The 21,102-nt window shown below is 37.3% G+C and overlaps 2 protein-coding genes and 2 long non-coding RNA genes across 9 annotated transcripts; 3 read left to right on the forward strand and 1 right to left on the reverse strand.

Moving 5' to 3' along the window:
- Positions 1-1,442: 1,442 nt before the first annotated feature.
- LOC26531354 (uncharacterized) lies at positions 1,443-19,955 on the reverse strand. Of its 5 annotated transcripts, none has more exons than XM_070210814.1 (3): positions 19,843-19,955; positions 19,058-19,116; positions 1,443-4,672 (listed from the first exon to the last, which is right to left on the reverse strand). In XM_070210814.1, the coding sequence occupies exons 2-3, from the start codon at positions 19,077-19,079 to the stop codon at positions 4,254-4,256; spliced, it is 441 nt and encodes a 146-aa protein (XP_070066915.1). In that variant the 5' UTR covers positions 19,080-19,116; positions 19,843-19,955; the 3' UTR covers positions 1,443-4,253. The 5 variants fall into 5 exon arrangements, 2 of the variants coding, with proteins under 2 accessions (XP_070066915.1, XP_070066916.1); XR_011417123.1 differs by lacking the exons at positions 1,443-4,672; positions 19,058-19,116; positions 19,843-19,955 and adding exons at positions 6,285-6,920; positions 8,474-8,713; positions 11,437-12,154; XM_070210815.1 differs by lacking the exons at positions 19,058-19,116; positions 19,843-19,955 and adding an exon at positions 8,474-8,607.
- LOC116652329 (uncharacterized) lies at positions 6,117-6,770 on the forward strand. The gene is made up of 3 exons (XR_004305305.2): positions 6,117-6,302; positions 6,364-6,438; positions 6,631-6,770. It is a non-coding gene; the product is annotated as an uncharacterized lncRNA (long non-coding RNA).
- On the forward strand, positions 8,579-17,782 carry LOC6635252 (spermidine synthase-like). Of its 2 annotated transcripts, none has more exons than XM_070210813.1 (2): positions 8,579-8,693; positions 16,914-17,782. In XM_070210813.1, exons 1-2 carry the CDS (start codon positions 8,584-8,586, stop codon positions 17,647-17,649), a joined length of 846 nt encoding a protein of 281 aa, XP_070066914.1. In that variant the 5' UTR covers positions 8,579-8,583; the 3' UTR covers positions 17,650-17,782. The 2 variants fall into 2 exon arrangements, with proteins under 2 accessions (XP_070066914.1, XP_002058760.3); XM_002058724.4 differs by lacking the exon at positions 8,579-8,693 and adding an exon at positions 8,910-9,138.
- On the forward strand, positions 12,245-16,115 carry LOC138911495 (uncharacterized). Its single transcript, XR_011417124.1, has 2 exons — positions 12,245-13,361; positions 13,424-16,115. It is a non-coding gene; the product is annotated as an uncharacterized lncRNA (long non-coding RNA).
- Positions 19,956-21,102: the final 1,147 nt, after the last annotated feature.

Below are 21,102 nucleotides of genomic sequence, written 5' to 3' on the forward strand. Positions count from 1 at the left end.
CCCATTGGGCTCCCTCGTTGCGATTAGTCGTGATACGATTAATATGCTGTTTGGTGTATCTGTGCATTGCATGGTTAGTGCTGTTAGATACATTTTTACATTACATACCCTTTTTAAGTAAATGTGTAGAATTCGGGTGAAGAGACCCCGAACCCAAGTATAAGACCCCAAAAATATGTAAATTCTTAAAATGTGTTATATATTTACTTATATATATTTTTTAAATCCCTTAGTTTAAATAAAAACATTTTATAAAATACCTATATAGAAAAACACTAATAGAAATGGTGAATAGAGAACCACTGTGGTAACTATATACTGTCCTGAGTCTTCTAGCGCTAATTTATACACTGGAGAGATTTGATAATCCCAATTTAATGTGCGATTCAAACTTGGTAGTGGACATTTTTAAATCTAATAGACACCTTAATTCCTTCCAGAGCAATTCATCGTAAATGAACTCACATCCATGAAATTTGCTCAACAGTCCCTTAGCGTGGAATATTGCTGAAATAAATCCTCAAATACTGTTTTTAACAAGTGTGAGGAACTTTTATCAATAACTTAAAGTCCTAAAGACATATAACGATTATATGGAATATTCAAACAAGACTGACCCTTTCCTACTGCTTAAGCACTTTTATAAAAACCGATTCCACACTTAGCTAGTGGTTCATTGGTATAACCTCGCAATCGAGATGGAGTATGAGTATATTAGGGCCTCAACAAAACATAGAAAAGACGGCTGAATGATTAGACTTTCGGGAATATCTCTATGTATAAAACTGTTTATCCAGACTGACTGACTGGCTAATAGGTAATAAACGCACAGTCCAAACCGTGGGAGCTAGGAAGCTAAAATGTAATCTCTAGTTACCTTATGCAATGCGATTTTTCCACATTGTGGAAAAATCGCGAAAAACGTTTGATTGACACTTACTTGCTTACCAATCGGCTTCAAACTCAATTTCAATGAAATTTGTTCAAACTCATTTGAGGGGTGTTTCGGACATTTTGAAAAATCCATCATTCCGTGGTGGAAATAATGGTCTAAGATATGGTGGGTGACGTTTCGCGCTCAAATTCATTTCAAAAGATCTATATGAAAAATCATTTAAAACATGTTTCTCGCTTTTCGCAGATTCCAAACTTCTTCGGAGAAATGCGATTCAAAGATTTATTGGACTAAATTTTAAGTTTTTTCAGAACATTAGAACTTAACGTATACGCGCTTCAGCGGGTCAAGGTTTTTGTTCACTTTGAAGGATCTATATGAAAAATCATTTAAGATGTTTTTCGCACTTTTCGCAGAATCCTAACTTCTTCGGCAGAAATGCGATTCAAAGATTTTTTCAGATGAAATTCTAAGTTATTACGGACAAAGATTGGAATAGACCTTAAATAAGTCGTATCTTTTGGACACCCGCACTAGCTCTTACAAATTTATAGAAAACGGATTTATTTTTGACATTGACATTACAGTTATATTTACAGGTTGACATATTTCACAGTAAAGTCTAACATGCTAACTATTGCTACACCAGTTAATAAATCTGGTTTTGATTTGAGAACCTTAAGTAATGATTTAGTAAATACTTTTAAATATTTCCAGATTGTACCGAAGGTGTACATGTTCGCTCAAAGTGTACACATCGTACAGAAGCTTAATGGGAATGGAATTACTGTTTTGGGCATGGGCGAGTATGGAACACCAAAACTACATTTGTGTGGCCTAACTTCTCGCCTACATGAGAGCTCGAAATTATGAGTTTGATACTCAAAAAATGAAGCCACGTCCAAAATAATTGTTTCAGTTGCGATAAACTAATCAAGACTTCACTTCCGGGGCATCTTTCAGCCAGAACATGCCATGAATGTGAGGGAAGGCAATTTTTAGAAACTAAACACGCCAAAATGACTACCAGAAACATCGCCTTTCGAACGGTTAAAATCAAAATTACCTAGCAAAAGTAATAAGGTTAGCTCTAGTTAGACACTCTATGTTTTTTAAATTTTAATTTGCTGCTTATTCACCGGAAATTTTTAACGGATTTTCATTCTTAGAAAGTAAAACTAACAGCTAAAACTAGCGAAAGTCTATAAAAAAGTTCGCAAAGACAATCTGCCATGGCCTTTTTCTTTTCTGCTTCCCGATGAGCAAGTGAAGTGCTAATACTTTTTAAATCCCTGTATCGTGACGTATGAAAATTTTAATATGATCCTCAATAAAACGTTTAGCTGCCGTAATGACTCGTGTGGCGCCGGGCTTACGCAAACAAGGTATCTAAGTTATGATCTAACTTTTATTGTACAACTTTAAGTACACGTTCTGTTAAGGCCAGCAAAAACAGTTCGGAGTGCCAGGGACATTTTTTAACAATGTCCTAGAGTAATATAAATGAATGCAATTTTAATTATCCCCTGTCGTCGGCAGATGCAACAAATGGCGCTTCTTCAAAAGAAAAGAAGGAAAACCAATGTTCGATGGCAGCAATTGTAAATTTTATTGCATCAGAAAATTAAGAGGGCTGAATAGTTTCAGCCATGAAATTGATTCAATGACCATCGTTACCTTTAATGATTTTGTCGGCCAACCTCTAAAGACTTAATAACCATGAGGGGAAGACGTGGGGAAATATACCTCTCCTCTAAAGGACTTAAGCCCTTCACAATTTTAAGCCATTTGATTTAGAAGCATTATGGCTTTAAACTAATGTAATGCTATGACATGACGTTTTGCAAAAACTATATTTATTATTGACAGAGGGAAATATAGAAGATAGACAGATACAAAATATCTGAATTTGAACTTATTACAATACTCACTAGAAAATTTGTCCACTTAATGTAGAAACAATAAACCTTTAAAAGAAATGCAAAGGTGATCTGATCTGGCCGCATTGTGCCTATTCTCTGATATTACCAATATGGCTCCTAAAACGGCTGATGCTGCAAACTTCTATTGGCATCAAAAGATGATTGTCGCGCTTGAATTTACGCACTTCGGCTTGCAAATGTTTTACGTGCTTGACTAATTTTTCATCGGATCGAATTTTCTCTTACCTGTGACCGTTCATTCCAATCTCTGGCTTATTTTAAAGTTGTAGATCTATGTTTTTTCGACTATGTCGAGTCAAGTGGTCCGCAGTATTTAGTATGTGTTCATTTACCATATTAACTATCTTGTCTTTCGTTACCTATTCCTATTTGTCTCACTTGGGCTAAGATAATTACCGATTTCTAGCTTTTTGTCTCTGAGACCTATTAAGATCTGATAGCCCTTGTCCTGGACATTTTACTTAACTTTAAAATTTGAATAAAAATAAAAATATAATATACGAAAATAAGTAATTTAAAATAAGGATTCCTAATTAGTGTCCATCACACACTAGCACATACACGCAAAACAGTAACCGAAAACTTTTTATTGATGATGCCTACTTTTTTTAAAGATGATCAGGCAACAACATCAGATATTGAGTATCAACAGTTCCGAACCGACAAACCAGTTTTTTCGCATTGTGCACAGAATGTGTCCGGCTTTCCGCATCTGTAGCAGAAAATCTTACGATCCTTAGAGAGGCAGTCCCTAAAGACATGATCGAACTGCCTACAGTTCCAGCACACTGCCTCGCACGACTGCCTTCTCCAGTTCTCTAGGCGATGGTTCCGTACGATCTGGTGGCACTTCAACCTCGTGAACTGTGGGCCTCGTTCCTTGGAGTAACGCGATGGCTGCACGTACCCGGTCCGGCTTTTGCGACCAATGTGCCTTTCCACTTGTATGCATTCTTGGCGCAGCTCGTCCACGGTTAGTACATCCATGGCATAAATGTATTTTGCCAGACCCCCCTTCAAGCCTTGCTTTATAATCTTTACCAGTTCGCGGTCTCTCAGCGCCTTCGAGATTCACGCGGCGAGTTGACGCATGTGGTGAATATGGTCGTCCACCCCTTCGCTGGTCTGTTGCTCCCGTAGTAGTAGCTCCTGCATCACGTCGTGTTCCGTCTGATATCCACGGAACCGGTCTAAAAGAGTGTGCCGCAGTTGCATCCAGCTATCGACCCTAGAATGCCGCACGTGCATCCAGTACCACTCGCGGGCACGGCCGGTCAGGAGCAGATGAAAACCGCGCAGGAACTTCTTCCAAGGGCATTGATATTGCCTCTGCAGGAACTCCAGCCAAAACACGAAGTCTATAACAGAATTCATGACGTCCTCGCCATCAAACCTGACGTTCCACCGCTCGAGCATCAGGTACGCCGCTTCTCGCACGTTGGCATACGCTTCCTCTGGCTGAAAGTCATCCGCTCTCTTCGGATTCCGCCAGTTCCTCGCATGAGCCTCGGCAACATATACAGGACTGCTGGATGATTACTCCGCTCCTCGCGCGCCCTGTCTGTGTGGCTTCGGTGCCACCGGTGGTGTACGCCTTCCGGCACGCCAGACCGCGAAAACTTCGTCGCAACGTCCCGTGGAGTTCTGTCTTGTTGCGCCAATTCCTTCTCCAAGTTTCCAAGATGACCTTCCGCCGGGATCTGTCTTTCAGCAAATCCTCGGAAATTCATCGGCGTTCTCACAAGACCTCCCGTCGGACGTAGCGGTGGCATTGCTGACGCTCCGTCAGCTTCAGAGCCCCAATCAGACACATGTTCCTCAGCCATACTGAGCCCTGATACCAAAAAAAAAACTTCATCAATAGGAATAATTATCAGTAAATAAATAACTAAACGCCCACTAACAAACCTTACTAATAATGAAAAATAAATAAATAATCAAATAAATAACAACAACAAAAATATGTACGATAAGGGTTCCCCCTTTTTTTCAATAAATTTCAAATACTTGGAGGGGAGAGACAACAAATCCTATCACAGGCTAACTTATCTACGCACTGGACAGTGGAAAACACTTAGGCATTCGTCAAATGCTCAGTTCGTCAGTTTAACTGAAGAACGGCATTCTAGGAACGCTACCTTGAAGGCTATTATGTTCCTGTCGCAGTTCTAGAAAACTCCAGGACATGCTGTGTGACAGGTGCGGCGCAAGCTAGATTGTACATCGTCCTGGGTAACCTAGGTCCGAAGCTCATATAACTACGGCCAGCATACAGCAAACGTATACCCAGAGTGAGACAAAATAAATAGTAAACTATAAACAAGCTCCAACCGACCCTACCCTAATACCCATTTCATCACAGGATATTTTTTATAGCGGCTACCACCAGGCGAATGATGAACAGTCGCAAACGCTTCGCCAGCAGCCAACGTGACGTACTGTCCTCAACCGCGACAAGAAATCCCCCTGTTAATGGACACTATGGCAAGCTCAGTCCCCGTTGCTCTTCCGGCCATTTTTGGGATATGCTGTGTGGCAGATGCGGCGCAGGCTCGATTCTACATCGTCCTGGGTCACCTGGCTCCTAAGCTCTTGTAACCACGGTCATTCACACTCCCAGCATTAACACAGAATGAGACCAACAAAACTAATAATGAATAAATAACAACTGACAAACTACGTAATATCACATTCTTATCACGAGATGCCTTTGTCATTGCGGCTACCACCAGGCGAATGATGACCGGTCGCGAACGTTTCACCCACATGCGAACGTGCCTTACCGCCATCAACCACTACAAGAAAAAATTCTCATTCTTATGGATATTCTGATAATGTCTACTTCCGTCGTGCTTCTCGGATTCCACGACCCACCAAGCGATTATGAGCCACATAAGACTTCAGCGATAGGGATCCTAAACCCAACGGAGTCCTTTTCTCTGTACCTTCATTAATATCTTATTATTTTTATTTTTGACGTACGCACCGACTTCAAAGAAGCCGAGTGCGTTTTTAAAAATTGGGCGCTGTATTGTTACGAAACTGCTTGTTTCTCGGTGGGCCGCGCCGGCTGGCTCATCGGTTTCTGTGGGTGCAGTCCCATCCCAGGCCCGCAGTCCGCACAATCGATAACAACGAAGCTACACGTCTATAGCAAAACAGACTTACACAACACTATGCAAAACGAACCAAAAATCGATAACATCAAACAATCGGAACTTCTAACAGATGAACAACGTAAACAGCTGTGACGATAAGTAAATGTAAACAACAAAGATGAGATGTTGATATAAACTAACAAAAACATTATTAATCCACTTCACTCTTCCAGATCGGGCCCCGGTTCCGGACCGCCCAACCATGAGAAGATCACCTAGATTAGATGGCCATCGGCCTATGCCGGCTGTTATGTCAACTCTCCCCATCAAGAAAAATTTAGCCGGACATTTCTCTCTTCAGATACAGTATAATTGGTAGCATTTCTGATCGTTATTAACATTTAATCTTATTTCTATTCCCCTGCAGGTTATCTTCAAGCTGCTATTGATAATTTCGTACACGCGAACATTTCCGGCATTTTAAATCAGGTGGATACGATAAGTTGGTATATTTTTATATTAAGAAGATATTAATTTTAAATTTCAATTTTTTTACTTCCTTCAACTTCGCTTCAACAGTTATCTATAACGAGTTGCTTCATTTCATATTTATAAGAATTTCTGTTAATCTAAAAACTATTAAAATTTTTTTTTTTTTGTACATCATACATTTTTGTTGGCGACCTTCATACAGAGCAGGAGACATAAAAAAACGACAATGAGGAGTCTGCGTCTGACTCTACCGTTTACTCAGGCGAGGAGGCACGAACTGGAACAGACTAACTCGGACGATATGGGCGTGGTCTCGCCCGTGGCCGCCTCTTCGTCGTGTGAGTCCCGTCCGTGATGGATCGTCTCTCCGTCGTGTGGATTACGCCGATACTTGGCCGTGCTTTGAAAATACGGCCCGAGAATATCTGGGTTGATCTGGCCAACGTCCTCCGGGTCGGGATTCAAGCGTTGTGTGCCACTGAATGGCTGCGGCTGCTCTAATAAAGTATCGCTTTTATAGTTGTTTTAAATGACGACAGTGTGTTTCTGGTGTATTATTGTTTCGTGTGTTAACGCTCTTGTGCACCATTTCTTTTGCAATACGTTAGCACATAAGGAATTATCTTGGCAATTAACTAATAAAGAAAGCCCGTCATGAACAACTGTATGCCCTTTGATTTTTTTAAGCACATGTTCCGTGGCCGGCAAAAAAAAATATCCAACTTCAAAATTTTTTTAACTGTAAGCCGATATTTCCGCTGTCAACCGCTGACAAAGTCGAACCCTCTTCACTGTACATTGGGCAGCACATCAAAGGTGCCGTAATTCGGTACCCGCGTACATTTAAATATGGTTACCGTTGCTGCTCATCGGCACAGCTGCTCAAGGGCTCGAAACACGGCCAATGGCATGCGATCCACTCTCTCTTTTATCTCTTTGGGAGCGAATCGGGCAGCCAATTTGGCCTCTTTGGGCGTCGTGGATCGCAAGTTCGGTGTTGCCACTCCTCGATATTTTAAGCGCCCTTGTGTGTCCGGCTTCACCCCGATACTCAGCCCCAATCACCAAAGAAATCGCCGAGGCCGATAATAAAGAACGATACGGAAATGCAACAATCTAATTCGCCAACGAACGGTCATGCGATGGTCACCAGAATAAGGTGACTACTAACCATCTTATGCATTACTGGTCATTAAGAAATTCGTTAGCGAATGGACTTGCAATGCGTGCCGATCAAAACGAAAATGTTAAAGAACTGTTTTTCTAATTACGAGGTCTGTGCTTCGTCTTAAAAATTTGATCGCGAACAATAAAAATAGCCAAGTTCCCTATATTTTGCAGTCAAGAACTGTGTAGGAAACAAGGTCAATGAAGGGCGCGCGCGTCTTTTGTTAATTGTGTAATTTAATTAATGGGTATGTATTTGCAATAAGATTCATTTATATTTTTATACCCTGAACCCATTAAAAATGGGTATAAGGGTATATTGAATATGTGCAATATGAAATGTATGCAACAGGCAGAAAAAAGCATCTCCGACCCCATAAAGTATATACATATGTATATTCTTGATCAGCATCAATAGCAAAGTAAATCTAGCTACATATGTATATCCGTCTGTATGTCTGTCCGTATGTATGAACGCAAGGATCTTAGAACCTATAAGAGCTAGAGACTTGAAATTTTAGATGTAGGTCCTCGTAGTGGCTGCGCATATCGAGTTTGTTTCCGATAATCGATAACTTACTGCGTTTCCAAAGTTCGATATTAATATTCTATTTTGAGCAAATGGGGTAAATATGTATTAGAAGCTAGAGTCATCAAAATTGATATGTTGCTTCTAGAATATTATATATATTTCCAGTATCTTTCATTTTTTTCCTATCGCCACCTCCCTGCTACTACCTCATAGCAATAAAAAAACTTAATAAGCGAACTTGTATTGCCCACTAATTTAAGCCACAAATTTAATGGAATTAACTTTTTGAGAATACATATATATTCTATGGTACAATTTAATATGTGTAGGAAATTCCATTACCGACCTGGTTAAGAAACACGTGTTTGCGGCAGCTAGCACAAATTCCAAGAATTTCTGTGTCCATGTATGTATGTATATACACACACACATTCATGCTCGTCTGCTTCTAATTCTATGAGAAGAGGCGGTGGCAAACAGTGCGGTCTATTGCGAGTTCGAGCCTTACCGAGAAAACAATTTTTTATTTTGGCTCAGCATTATTTTGGTCATCAGCAAGTAATACGGTTAGTTGCGAGTTCGTACCCTGCAAAGGGAACTTTGTTACTTTAATTCATCTAAAACGAGCGCGAATAGTGATCTGAATTCGGTGTTGGTATAAGAGGGTTCAGGGTATTCCCTAGTCGGGAGCTCCCGACTAGAACCTCTTACTTGTTGTTATTAATTCCAATTGGCAAATCATGTGGGTACATTAAAATATGGTTACTTTTTCCCGTGACCACGTGTTTACTTTACTTTAATCCCAGATTGAACACACTTGTGGCCTGGGGCTTATTTATATTTGAGCTTAAATTTTTTCTTTCAAATTATTAACTAAATGGATAAAGTTCTAACGGGCTGGTTCAGTGAAATCCAAAATGAATTATGGCCTGGACAATCATTTTCTTTAAAAGTGCAAAATGTTCTTCACAAAGAAAAGTCGAAATTCCAAGATATTCAAATAATTGAGACGTAAGTAAAATTCTGTAAATTATAGTTGTTATGTACATACATATTTAAATACATAAATAAAGAAATGTATTTAGTCTATGTACATACAACATACATACATATGTATGTATATATGCTAGGGATGTAAAAAATAATTGGATAGTTAAAATATGAAAATAATAAAATATGTATATACATACATATGTATGTACTTCAGAATATAAATACATATGTATGTATGTGTGTACATATGTGCATACACAATGCCACATTAGTACCGAGTTCGATGGAACATTGTTAGAAAGGTTGATAATCCTTGGTATGAAACATAACTTTTATATTTTTATGCCCTGAACCCATTAAAAATTGCTAAAAAGGGTATACTGTATTTGTGCAAAATGTAAATTTATGTATGTATATAAAAACCAGAAGGAAGCATCTCCGACCCACAATAGTATATACAGTATGTCAATAAAGTGTTTTTACTAACAAAAAAAAACTAATTTTTTGGGTTTAGTTGAAAATAAATGTACCTAAAAGTGAGAATTTTTTTTCAATTATAATTTATTTCGATTCTATATTTCTCCTAGAACTTAATGGCAAAAAGAATTGTTAAATAACATTACCCAAACATTTTATAAAATTAAAAAACTAAAAACATTCACATTTTATGCTGTCAATAAAGTGTTTTTACAGCTACGGTAAATTGTTTTGCCGTTCTCTTTTGGGTGATCCCGTTAGATTTGGGCCCATGCGTTTTGGCTTCTCTTGTGTCTTCGACTTTTCTTGTCATTTTCTATTGCAATTTATAACGTTTTGCTTTAATTTTATGAAAAATAAAATGCCAGGAAAAAGAACAACTTTTGAAGTCGCTCAGCTGGTGTATTATAACCATCAGATGGGACGTCAAGTCTCGGAACTGGCTGATATGTTTAATTTATCAAAAGCAACGATATACAACATATTAAACAGAGCCAATAAGGAAGATAGGCTAGAGGCAAAGCCAGTATGTGGTCGACCCTGCAAAATTTCTGACAGAGATAAGCGAAAAATTCTGAGAAAAATTGAGAAAAATCCACAAATTTCGCTTAGGGATATTGCTCAGGAGTTCAAGGAAGAAAGTGGTGTTGATGTGTCACATGAAACTGTCCGAAAATTACTGAATTCCAATGACTACACATCACGAGTTGCCAGGAAAAAACCTCTACTATCGGCGGCGAATATTTTGAAGCGGCTATCGTTCGCTCAAGTCCATGTAAATAGTTCGAACGATTTTTGGAGTAACGTCATATTCTGTGACGAAAGCAAGATGATGCTATTCTACAACGATGGGCCATCCAGAGTCTGGAGAAAGCCACTAACAGCGTTGGAAAACCGCAATATTATTCCAACCGTTAAATTCGGAAAACTATCAGTGATGGTGTGGGGGTGTATTTCGAGCAAGGGTGTAGGAGATTTGACCTTCATTGAGAATACCATGGATGCTAGACAATATCTGAGCATTTTACAGACACATCTCGTCAGTAGTGCACAGAAATTTGGATTCTATGAGGACAATAAGCCAATTTTTAAATTTTACCAGGACAATGACCCGAAGCATAAAGCTCATATGGTAAGAGTTTGGCTGTTGTACAACTGTGGAAAGGTGTTAGACACTCCACCACAAAGTCCAGATATGAATCCAATAGAAAATGTGTGGTCATATTTGAAAAAAAAAGTCGCAAAGCGGAGTCCAAAATCAAAAACTGATTTAAAAGCTGCTGTACTGGAAGAATGGCAGAAGATTCCAGAAACATACATACAAAACCTTATTGTTTCAATGAAACGGCGATTGCAGGCTGTATGTGACGCTAATGGCAGCCACACAAAGTATTAAAAAAAAATATTCCTGTTTTTTTAACATTGTTATTTAGTAATAAAGTTTCGTGTAAAAACACTTTATTGACAGCATAAAATTTGAATGTTTTTAGTTTTTTAATTTTATAAAATGTTTGGGTAATGTTATTTAACAATTCTTTTTGCCATTAAGTTCTAGGAAAAATATAGAATCGAAATAAATTAGAATTGAAAAAAAATTCTCACTTTTAGGTACATTTATTTTCAACTAAACCCAAAAAATTAGTTTTTTTTCGTTAGTCAAAACACTTTATTGACATACTGTATGTACATACATATATCCCATCTGTCTGTCTATCTGTCTACCCATATGTATGAATTTAAGGATATGAGAACCTATAAGAGTTAGAGACTTGAAATTTTAAGTATAGGTCCTCCTATATTTGCGCAGATCGAGTTTGTTTCCGATAATCTATAACTCACTTCGTTTTCAAGCAATATTCTGGAATATTATATATGTACATACATATATCAAGTATCTTGCTTTTATACCTATTTGTATTGACTAACAATTAAAACCACAATTTAAATGCATTTAACTTTTTGAGTATACACAACATTTCTACGGTACAATTAGATATACCATAGAAAATTTAATTAAGATCGGTAAATTAAACACGTGTTTACAGCTAGCGCAGTTTGAAGAATTTCTGTATACTGTATATGTACCCACACACATGCATGCGCGTCTGCTTCGAATTATATAAACAGCTCTACAATTGCGATTGTATTGCTTTCTTTACTAATATTTTATAGCAATCGCAACAAGACTTAATAATGGTTAAGCAGAAACGGCGGCAAGTAGTGTGGTTAGTTTCGATTTCAAGCCCTCCCAAGGGAACATTTTTCTGTAATATATCTTTATTGCTACAAACGAGCAAGTAGCGCCAGCTGCATTTGGTGTTGGTATAAAAGGGCTCAGGGTATATATAGGTTGGGAGCTCCCGACTAGAACCTCTTACTTGTTATTTGGCTGTTGAGTTGAGTCGTCAGCAAGTAATCGAAAAAAAAAATAAAGTTATTAAAATTATAAGGTTTAAATTGCATATGAATTTGGAAAATATGGATTTTTCGTTTTTTCAAAAAGATTTCTTGACATACTGAATATGTGCATACTACCACTAACCAAACTACATATAGACTGGACATCAGTGCAAGAAAGTAGGCACAAAAAGTATTGGAGGCAACTGGTCCAAAATCGCGAGGAAGCGAGTAAGATATATGTATGTACATATAATGTATTTTTGAACCGCTTACTCTACAGGAAGGTGCTTGGCGCACTCTTTTCCATATGATTTGTGCAATAGAACGGCAATGCTGCTAATTTTTATCTCGCTCGCACTTACTCTCAGCTCTCAATGCTATCTCTTCATGTTTAGGAATCGTTAAAATGTGTGTGGTTGTATGTGTCCGACAAGCTAAAATGCGCACAAATTCAATTTTTCTCAAATGCTGACGCATTTCTACCGTTTTGAAGGCACGACTAATATGAAATAGAGAAAGGGTTTGCCACGTCGATGCGAAATTCTTGAATTTTAGCTCGTTATCGTTGGCAAGGGTACCTTACCGTTGCCATTTATACATTTAAAACATTTTGGACTCGCTATTCACGCATACTTGCATATTTTGTATATGAATAGAAGCAATTATGCGCTTGTGTGTCGGTTGCTTGCCTGCCTGCTTGTCCCCGATGTAAGATTTTAGGATTTCTGATTTTGGACCTCTACACACAAACACACATACAAATATCTGCGAATGGGCAGATCATGGGCACAAAAGAAAATATCATTATTGGCACGCGTCTGACGTGTACCTTTTTTGTTATGATTTTGATAAATGAATGTTGACCCCTTACTAAGTGTAAACATAAGTATAAGTATATAAATTTAATCGCTTTTTTTCTTTTAAGTTGGTATATTTGAATATTTTAAAGATTCTTATTTTTTCACAAATTTCATTCATAAAAATCATAAAAAAGGCGCGCGTCAGACGCGTGCCAATAATAATATTTTGATATATGAAAAATAATCCTAAGAGACTCCTTTTCAAACGGTGGGGAGCCATAAAATATGTACGCCCTTAACACTGCCGAAGCGCGGTCGAAATATAACCGAGAAACACCAAAACAATAGAATTGTTGTCTCTGCTCGTCCCATTGAGTCCTTTCTTCTACACTGATAGCATAATTGCTGGCGAAGATACGACCTTTTGTTCTAAGGCCAAAGTGTAGGGAAGATCTTAAAGATTTCTTAGTTTCCGAATTAAGCACACGTGGAGCGTGTACCATCCTGTACATTTCGTTCAATGTGACAGCCATAGTTGTGTCGTAGATCATGATCGTTTTGTTCGTAAGTAGGGTAAACCCTTATCTCTGCTATGTCGTAAATTTAATAATAACTTAATATTGCAGATGTGTCAGATTAATATGCTGTGGCGTTGATTGTTCTATTGAATATAAATGTTACTTTTCCGGATATATGAATCTTAGGAATGATTTTGTATTAAATATATTTATTCTTTATGTTCTCTTTAAAACTTATTAAATGTTACAGTATTTTGTAGTTGGCCAATGCTTTGGTGCGACACCCATTCGGTCGCGTGTCAAGATTGGGCAATCAGGCCTCGCTGTTGTATGCCCCTAGCAAATTTATTTACAAATTTGTCTATGCGACAAATGAGTAAATAATACAAATAAATAATCTTGCCTTCGGCAGTAATCCATTAACCTGTTCGTGTCGAAAAGGATTTCTTGATTATTGAGTTGGTTACTCTTAGCTGCGACTTTCTTAAATATCGATTTGTGTAATCGTTTAATCGAATTCGTATTGAACCTTGTGGTTTCATATTGTTTTAATATCATTTCTATGCATCGCTTGTTTCTATACTTATAATTACAAAATTTCCTTTAGGCCGATCGGATAGTTATAACCACGATTAATATACCATCAGATATTATGGTTAGCCATGGTTACAGGTTTATGGCTTAGGTCTCGCCAATATGTATGGCAACCAATTGGGCATCCAATTTTTATTTTTTCGGGACAAACAGTTTTAGGATTCACCAAACTAACATTTGCCACGTCCCGTGACAATAAACTTCAGCAAAGTATATTTTAGGTTTTTATATTCCACTAAAATTTGTTAAATCATCTATTGGTAACATTAAAATGCTAAAAGGATATTATTTTATTACATAAAATTTCTTTCTGAATAACAAGGCGACGAATTTCCCGTTTGCACCGGTATCTATGGTGGCCTATTTTTATGGTGTCTATCTTTACACTTGTCTTCATTTCCTTAATTTGGCGGAAAAAGGCTTTACCTATAGCATTCTAAAGAAAAAACTTCGATAGTCGAATTATTCTACATTTGCTTTAATGTTATCAACATAAATAAGTAAGAGATTCTAGTCGGGAATTCCAGACTAGGGAATACCCTAAACCCTCTTGTACCAACACAAAATGCAGTTCGTTTTAAATAATAAAAAGAAATAAGAACCATTATACCCTTTTTATCCGTTTTTAATGGGTTCGGGGTATAAAAATAGTTTCGCTGGTAGGGCTCGAACTCGCGACAGATCGCACCATTGGCCACTGCTTCTACTCAGCAGCCACACTAATAATTAAGTCTTATTGAGAAGAAAAGCAAATTTAAATGGCAGCACAAAAATCAATCGCAATTGTAATGTTGACAGAATGCGAAGAAGACGCGCATGATCATAATTAAATTTTCTACAGTATATCTTATTATACTATAGAATATTTGTGTATTCGCAAAAATTAAATTGCATTTAAATTGTGGCTTAAATTAGTGGACAATACAAGTTGGCTTATTAACTTGATCTGATAGGTATAAAATGAAAGATGCTTGATATTTTGTTACTGTAGCTCTTATTATTTATTCAATTTGTTAAAAAAAAGGATATCGATATTGATTGTTTGTGAATGGGCAAGTTATCTATTATCGGAAACACACTCGATCTGCGCAGGCACTAGGAGGAGCAACACCTAAAATTTCATGTCTCTAATTCATATAGGTTCTGATATCCTTGCTATCATACATATGGACAGACAGAGGCGGACATGGCTAGATCCTCGGCTATTGATGCTGATCAAGAATATATATTCTTTATGAAGTCGGAGATGCTTTCTTCTGCCTGTTACATACATTTACATTTTGCACAAATACAATATACCCTTTTTAGCCATTTTTAATGGATTCAGGGTATAAAAATTATAAAATATTTATAAGAATGCTCAGTATTACTGCCAAATGCACACTGATCTCTTTTTTCACTAATACTTATGTCTTGTAAAAATCAAATCCTGCCACAAAAAAGTGTAATAACGGAAGTAACGAAAGAGAAAGGCACTCTTCGGCACGCCGAAGATCTAATACCCTTGCAGACCCAACCTTTTTATAATACTCATAATGCTTTACCCGTATCTAAGAAGCACAGGGAAAATAGTTAGTGCCGAGTTTGCTAAAGATGTCTTGATAAATAAAAGAGGGTTTTTAACCAAAAACCTAGTTTACGACCCATCGTTCCTATGGCAGATATATGAAATAATAGTAAATAAGATTTTAAAAAATTGAAGGGAGCATAGTGAAATCTTTAAATGCCGTGTTTAACCAAAATATCTTGAATGACAAAAAAGTTTTCCACACAACAGCTTGATTTTCCACCGACCGTTCCTATGTTGAGTTTGGTCAAGATATCTTGAAAAAAACAATGTTTTTTCATACAACAACTTAATTTTCGAACGATCGTTCGTATGGCAGCTATATGCTATAGTGATCCGATCTTAACAGGATCTTGCATATATATGAGAAGTATAGTAAAACTGATAAATGCCGAGGTTGGTCGATATATCTTGAAAAACAAATGTTTTTTTCAATCAACAACTTAATTTTCGACCGATCGTTCCTGTGGCAGCTATATGATATATTGGTCCGATTCAGCTAGTTTTAACATATGTGCTGTGTGCAACAGAAAGAGAAACTTCTGCAATGTTTTATCAAGATAGCTTTAAAACTGAGAGACTAGTTCGCATAAAAACACACAGACGGACATGGCTACTTCTGTTGATGCTGATCAAGAATATATATACTTTATGGGTTCTTATGGGTCTCCTTCTATGCGTTACAAATTTCACGACCAAATTATAATACCCTCTGCAAGGGTATACAAATGGGAACCAACGAAGCATTTTGCATAGGCATTCTACTAATAGACGACATTAGACTTTGGCTTATCATACTTATGAAAATATGCCATTACTATTACGAAAGTAATTGTTAAAAACATCTAAAATTGAAATTATTTACTTGTACTATTTACTGGAAAAAGTTTTAAAAATTTTGTAGAGTTATCCACTAGCACCAAACGCTATATTCTTTCTGAATTTATACTCGGTAATATGAAGTGTACGGGACGCGTGACAAGGCGTGGGTTATTGGTTAGTCAACATAGAAGAGCTGTTTTCACGCGATATCAACTCATGAACTTCACCAAGCATAGTCCAACGATTAATTAAAGAAGATTAGTCCTTAGAAGTCTTCTAGAGTATATTAGTAACCGTATACAGTATCCCAATTTAAGCCACGAACGACTAACAGCAAAAATTGTTTATGTACATATTCAAAGATAAAATAGTAAGCACCAGAAATTAAAATGTTTTTTTTTAGTGTACGGACTCTCAAACATCTGTGACCATCGCTGGATAAAACCCAAAACAATTCCGGCTTTATTGACCATAGTTTTTATGATAGTCGAGTTGTTTTTCGCCAATTTACGAGTGTTACGGGTGGAATATCCAAAATTGCTGAAACACAATTTCATTAACTTCGAATGAAAGTTATACACTTTCGCTAATCAATCCTTCACTTTATTTTCACAGAGAAACATATGGAAGGTGCCTAATACTGGACGGTATCATTCAGTGTACTTCTAGGGATGAGTTTTCCTACCAGGAAATGATAGCTTTTTTGCCGCTATGCTGTCATCCAAACCCACAGAAAGTTTTAATTGTTGGCGGTGGTGATGGAGGTGTAGCACGCGAAGTTGTAAAGCATCCGCTGGTTAAAGAAGTTCATCAAGTCGAAATTGACGATCGTGTTGTTCAACTTTCAAAAAAGTATCTACCTTCTATGGCATGTGGATTCGATAGCAAAAAGTTAAAGCTTACTATCGGCGATGGTTTTGAGTATATGAAAAATCACAGAAACGAATTTGATGTCATTATAACCGATAGCTCTGATCCAATTGGTCCTGCCGTTAACTTGTTTCATGAAAGCTACTTTGATTTACTAAAACAAGCACTAAGAGATGGAGGTGTTGTATGCTCTCAAGCAGGAAGTTTTTGGTTGGACTTTGAATACGTAAAGAAAACATTAAAAGGATGTGCCTTGCATTTTCCAAAAGTAGGATATGCCATAACTTCTGTTCCATCTTATCCATGTGGTCACATAGGATTTATAATAGCATCTTTGGATAAAAAACATAGGCTAGAAAACCCCGTGAAAAAGTTTGAGAAATCCGAAATAGATGCATTAAATTTGAAGTACTACACAAGTGAAATCCATGCTGCTGCTTTCACTTTACCTCGTTGGGTTGAGAAGCACTTTTACGAATAAAGCTGTTTAGACATTTAAAGCATTTTTGTACTCGGTAAACAAAATTTAATGATTTTATACATTGACAATAAAATATTTTAAAATAAATAAACAAGTAAAAAGTTCTACTCGGGAGCTCCCGACTAGGAAATAACCTGAACCTTCTTATTCCAACACCACCGCAATTGAAGTAATTAAGATAATTAAAAAAAAGTTCTCTTGGCAGGGTTTGAACTCGCAACATACCGCACCACATTCTAGGCCTGTATTCAACACCCACACCAATAATTATGTATAATTGAGAAAAGTACTAATTAAATAGCAGAACAGAAAACAATCGTTATTGCAATGTCGTTGATAGAATTCGAAGCAAACGCGTATGAATGTGTGAGTGTACATGTATACAGAAATTCTTAAAGCTGCTGCCCCATTCAATTGCGCGGTTACATATAACTTTGGTTTTTTTCTTAACCGAACTTTATGAAATTTTCTACAGTATATCTTATTGTACCATAGAATATTTGTGTATTCTGAAAACGTCAATTGTATTTAAATTGTGGCTTAAATTGGTTGGCAATACAAATTGGGTTATTAACTTGATTTATAGCTCTGTGGTGGTAACGGGGAGGTGGCTATAAGTATAAAATGAAAGATACTTGACATATATAAAATATTCTAGAAGCAACATATCATGTTTGGTGACTCCAGCTCTTATTATTTACCCAATTTGCTCAAAAAACAGGATGTTGATATCGATTTGTATCGATTGATTGGAAACGATTATCAGAAACAAGCTGGATCTGCGCAGGCACTAGGAAGACCCTCATCTAAAATTTTCTGTCTTTAGCTCTTATAGGTTCTGAGGTCCTTGCGTTCATACATACGGACAGACGGACATGGCTAAATTGACTCGGTTATTGATGCTGCTCAAGAATATATGTACTTTATGGGGTCGGAGATGCTGCCTTCTGTCTGTTACATACATATGCATTTTGCACAACTACAATACACCCTTATATCCATTTTTAATGGGTTCGGGGTATAAAAATAATATGTACATACATATTTATGCACTGATTAGGACTAAGCCTCAAACGTATGTAAGTATGTATGAGAATATATATATACATACATGTACATACATTAAATTACATATCTTCCGCAAGCTTAAATAAAAATATTGATTTTTGAATAAGGAAATAATGTTTGGCGTAAATTGACATTTTTTAAATTAATATGAGAGTGCATACATTCGTATGTATGTTTAGTGACACATGGACAATACACATAAACAAATACTAACTATAAACAGCTCGTGCTACGCGCTCTCTTTGGTTAGGCTAAGCCGAAAAAAAATGAAATTTCTTGACCTTTTCTAATGGTACAACTATCATTACAAAAAGTTATAATTGTATAAAAAATATCATACCTGGAATAAAATTTTTCACCATTGATCAACGAAACGGCTGACATTCCAAGAGTTGGCATCTAATGAAAAAACGGTACTTAAACAGCAGCACATTCATATATGTAAAGAGGACAGCATACGATCAATAACCATAGAACATGGTTATTGATACGATACATTCGCAATTGTAATTATTTGTGTGTGTATGTATTGTTGTGCTAAAGAGTATGCGAATATTTTAAAAATAAAACAAACAAGAGGTTTGTTTAAAATAAGTCTTCACCTTAACCTCTAGCAATCTGTGTGCTTCAAGTTAACAAACTGCACGTGTTGGAGCGGGCACTCAACGCTGTTGTAACAGACAAAGAATACGACGTGCAAACATCCAAATTCGGAGTCATGCGTATCTACACTGCTAATGCTCAAGCGTTTCGATCAGTTGTTAGAGCGCTAATCCAACTAGACTGTGAGTTTTAGCAGCACCAACTGCGGGATGACAAACCTTATAGACTGGTTCGTAGGGATATCATGCCAATGTCCCAAATGATCTTAAGCGCATTCTCTTTTAAAGGTTGCACAGTAACATATATTGCCCAAGAAAAATGGACTTGCGCACATCCGATCAACGAGGAGGACGATGAGCAAATAAATAACGCGAAGACTAGACAAAATATGTTCTACGTTAATATCGAACACACATCAAATGTAGCCGAAACAGTTAAAATAACCCATATAGAAATAAAAAGGTTACAGTAAAGAAAGCGGGTCGCAAAAGTGAGTTGGTTCAATTTGTTAATTGTCAATACCTTGGGCACACGCTAAATTACTAAATTACGCTAAAAATCCAGTCTATGGCAAGTGCGCAGGCGATCACCGTATCGACTCAGTATCTTGTCAGTTGAGGTTGAGTGACAACAACACATATTCTAACTGTAGTGGGGACCACATAGTTAGTTTTAAGGGCTGCCAACTTAGAATAAAACAAGAGGTTTTAGTCGGGAGCTCCCGACTAGGGAATACCCTGAACCCTCTTATTACAACATGGAAACGGAGTGAGTTATCGATTATCGGAAACAAACTCGATCTGCGCAGGCACTAGAAGGACCTACATCTAAAATTTCAGTCTCTAGCTGTCTAGTTCTGAGATCCTTGTGTTTATACATACGGACGGACAAACAGACAGACAGACGGACATGGCAAGATCGACTCGGCTATTGATGCTGATCAAGAATATATATGCTTTATGGGTCGGATATGCTTTCTTCTGCCTGTTACACACAATTGAATTTTGCACAAATACAATAAACCCTTTTTCAATTCAATGGGTTCAGGGAATAAAAAAAAAGTTTAAGCCAGTTGTGGGTTAGCCAAAAAATGGGGTTACGCGTTCTCACAAGCAAAAGAAGCATGCCAATGCGAGCCAACCGACACGCATATATCCCGGCTGCAGTCGTCCATTATTAACAAGTTTCACTCATTAAAGAAATCAATGCAGGACTTAAATTAGAGAATGGATCAAATGTTCAATCTAATACAGGAGACGATGGTAGCAAAAAATAAAGCTTTTCGTGACCTGGTTAAGCATCTCATCTCCCTAAAATCCAAATAACCAACCCGCATTTTAAAATCAGATTGTGGAACGCACGCGGCTTACTTAAGGACAATGATGAACTTAGGTTCTTAGTGCCCACACTCTAGATAAAATGCTGGTAACTGAAACACACATGCGTCTTAGACTGAAAACTGAAAACACGGCTATGAAATATACCATTCTTATCAGCCCAGTGGTAACTGCAGAGATGGAGCAGCGATCGTTGTCCGATATTCTGTTCTCCGTTGTCAGAATAAGCCCATATCGCGCATGCATGTCAAGATAGTGGTAACGTGCATACAAGCACTGGAATCGTCACAATTGCTTCCTTATATCTTCCACCTAAGGAAACACGAAACTTTGAATATATCTTAATTACTTGGGCAGCTCATTCAATGAGGGGGGAGACTGTCTTCGAGAAAATGCCATATCGAGCTGCTCATGCAAAGTCCTGGCTCCAGGCAAACAAACATTA

The sequence above is a fragment of the Drosophila virilis genome, unplaced genomic scaffold (genome assembly GCF_030788295.1).
Source record: "Drosophila virilis strain 15010-1051.87 unplaced genomic scaffold, Dvir_AGI_RSII-ME tig00001170, whole genome shotgun sequence".
NCBI lineage: Eukaryota > Metazoa > Arthropoda > Insecta > Diptera > Drosophilidae > Drosophila > Drosophila virilis.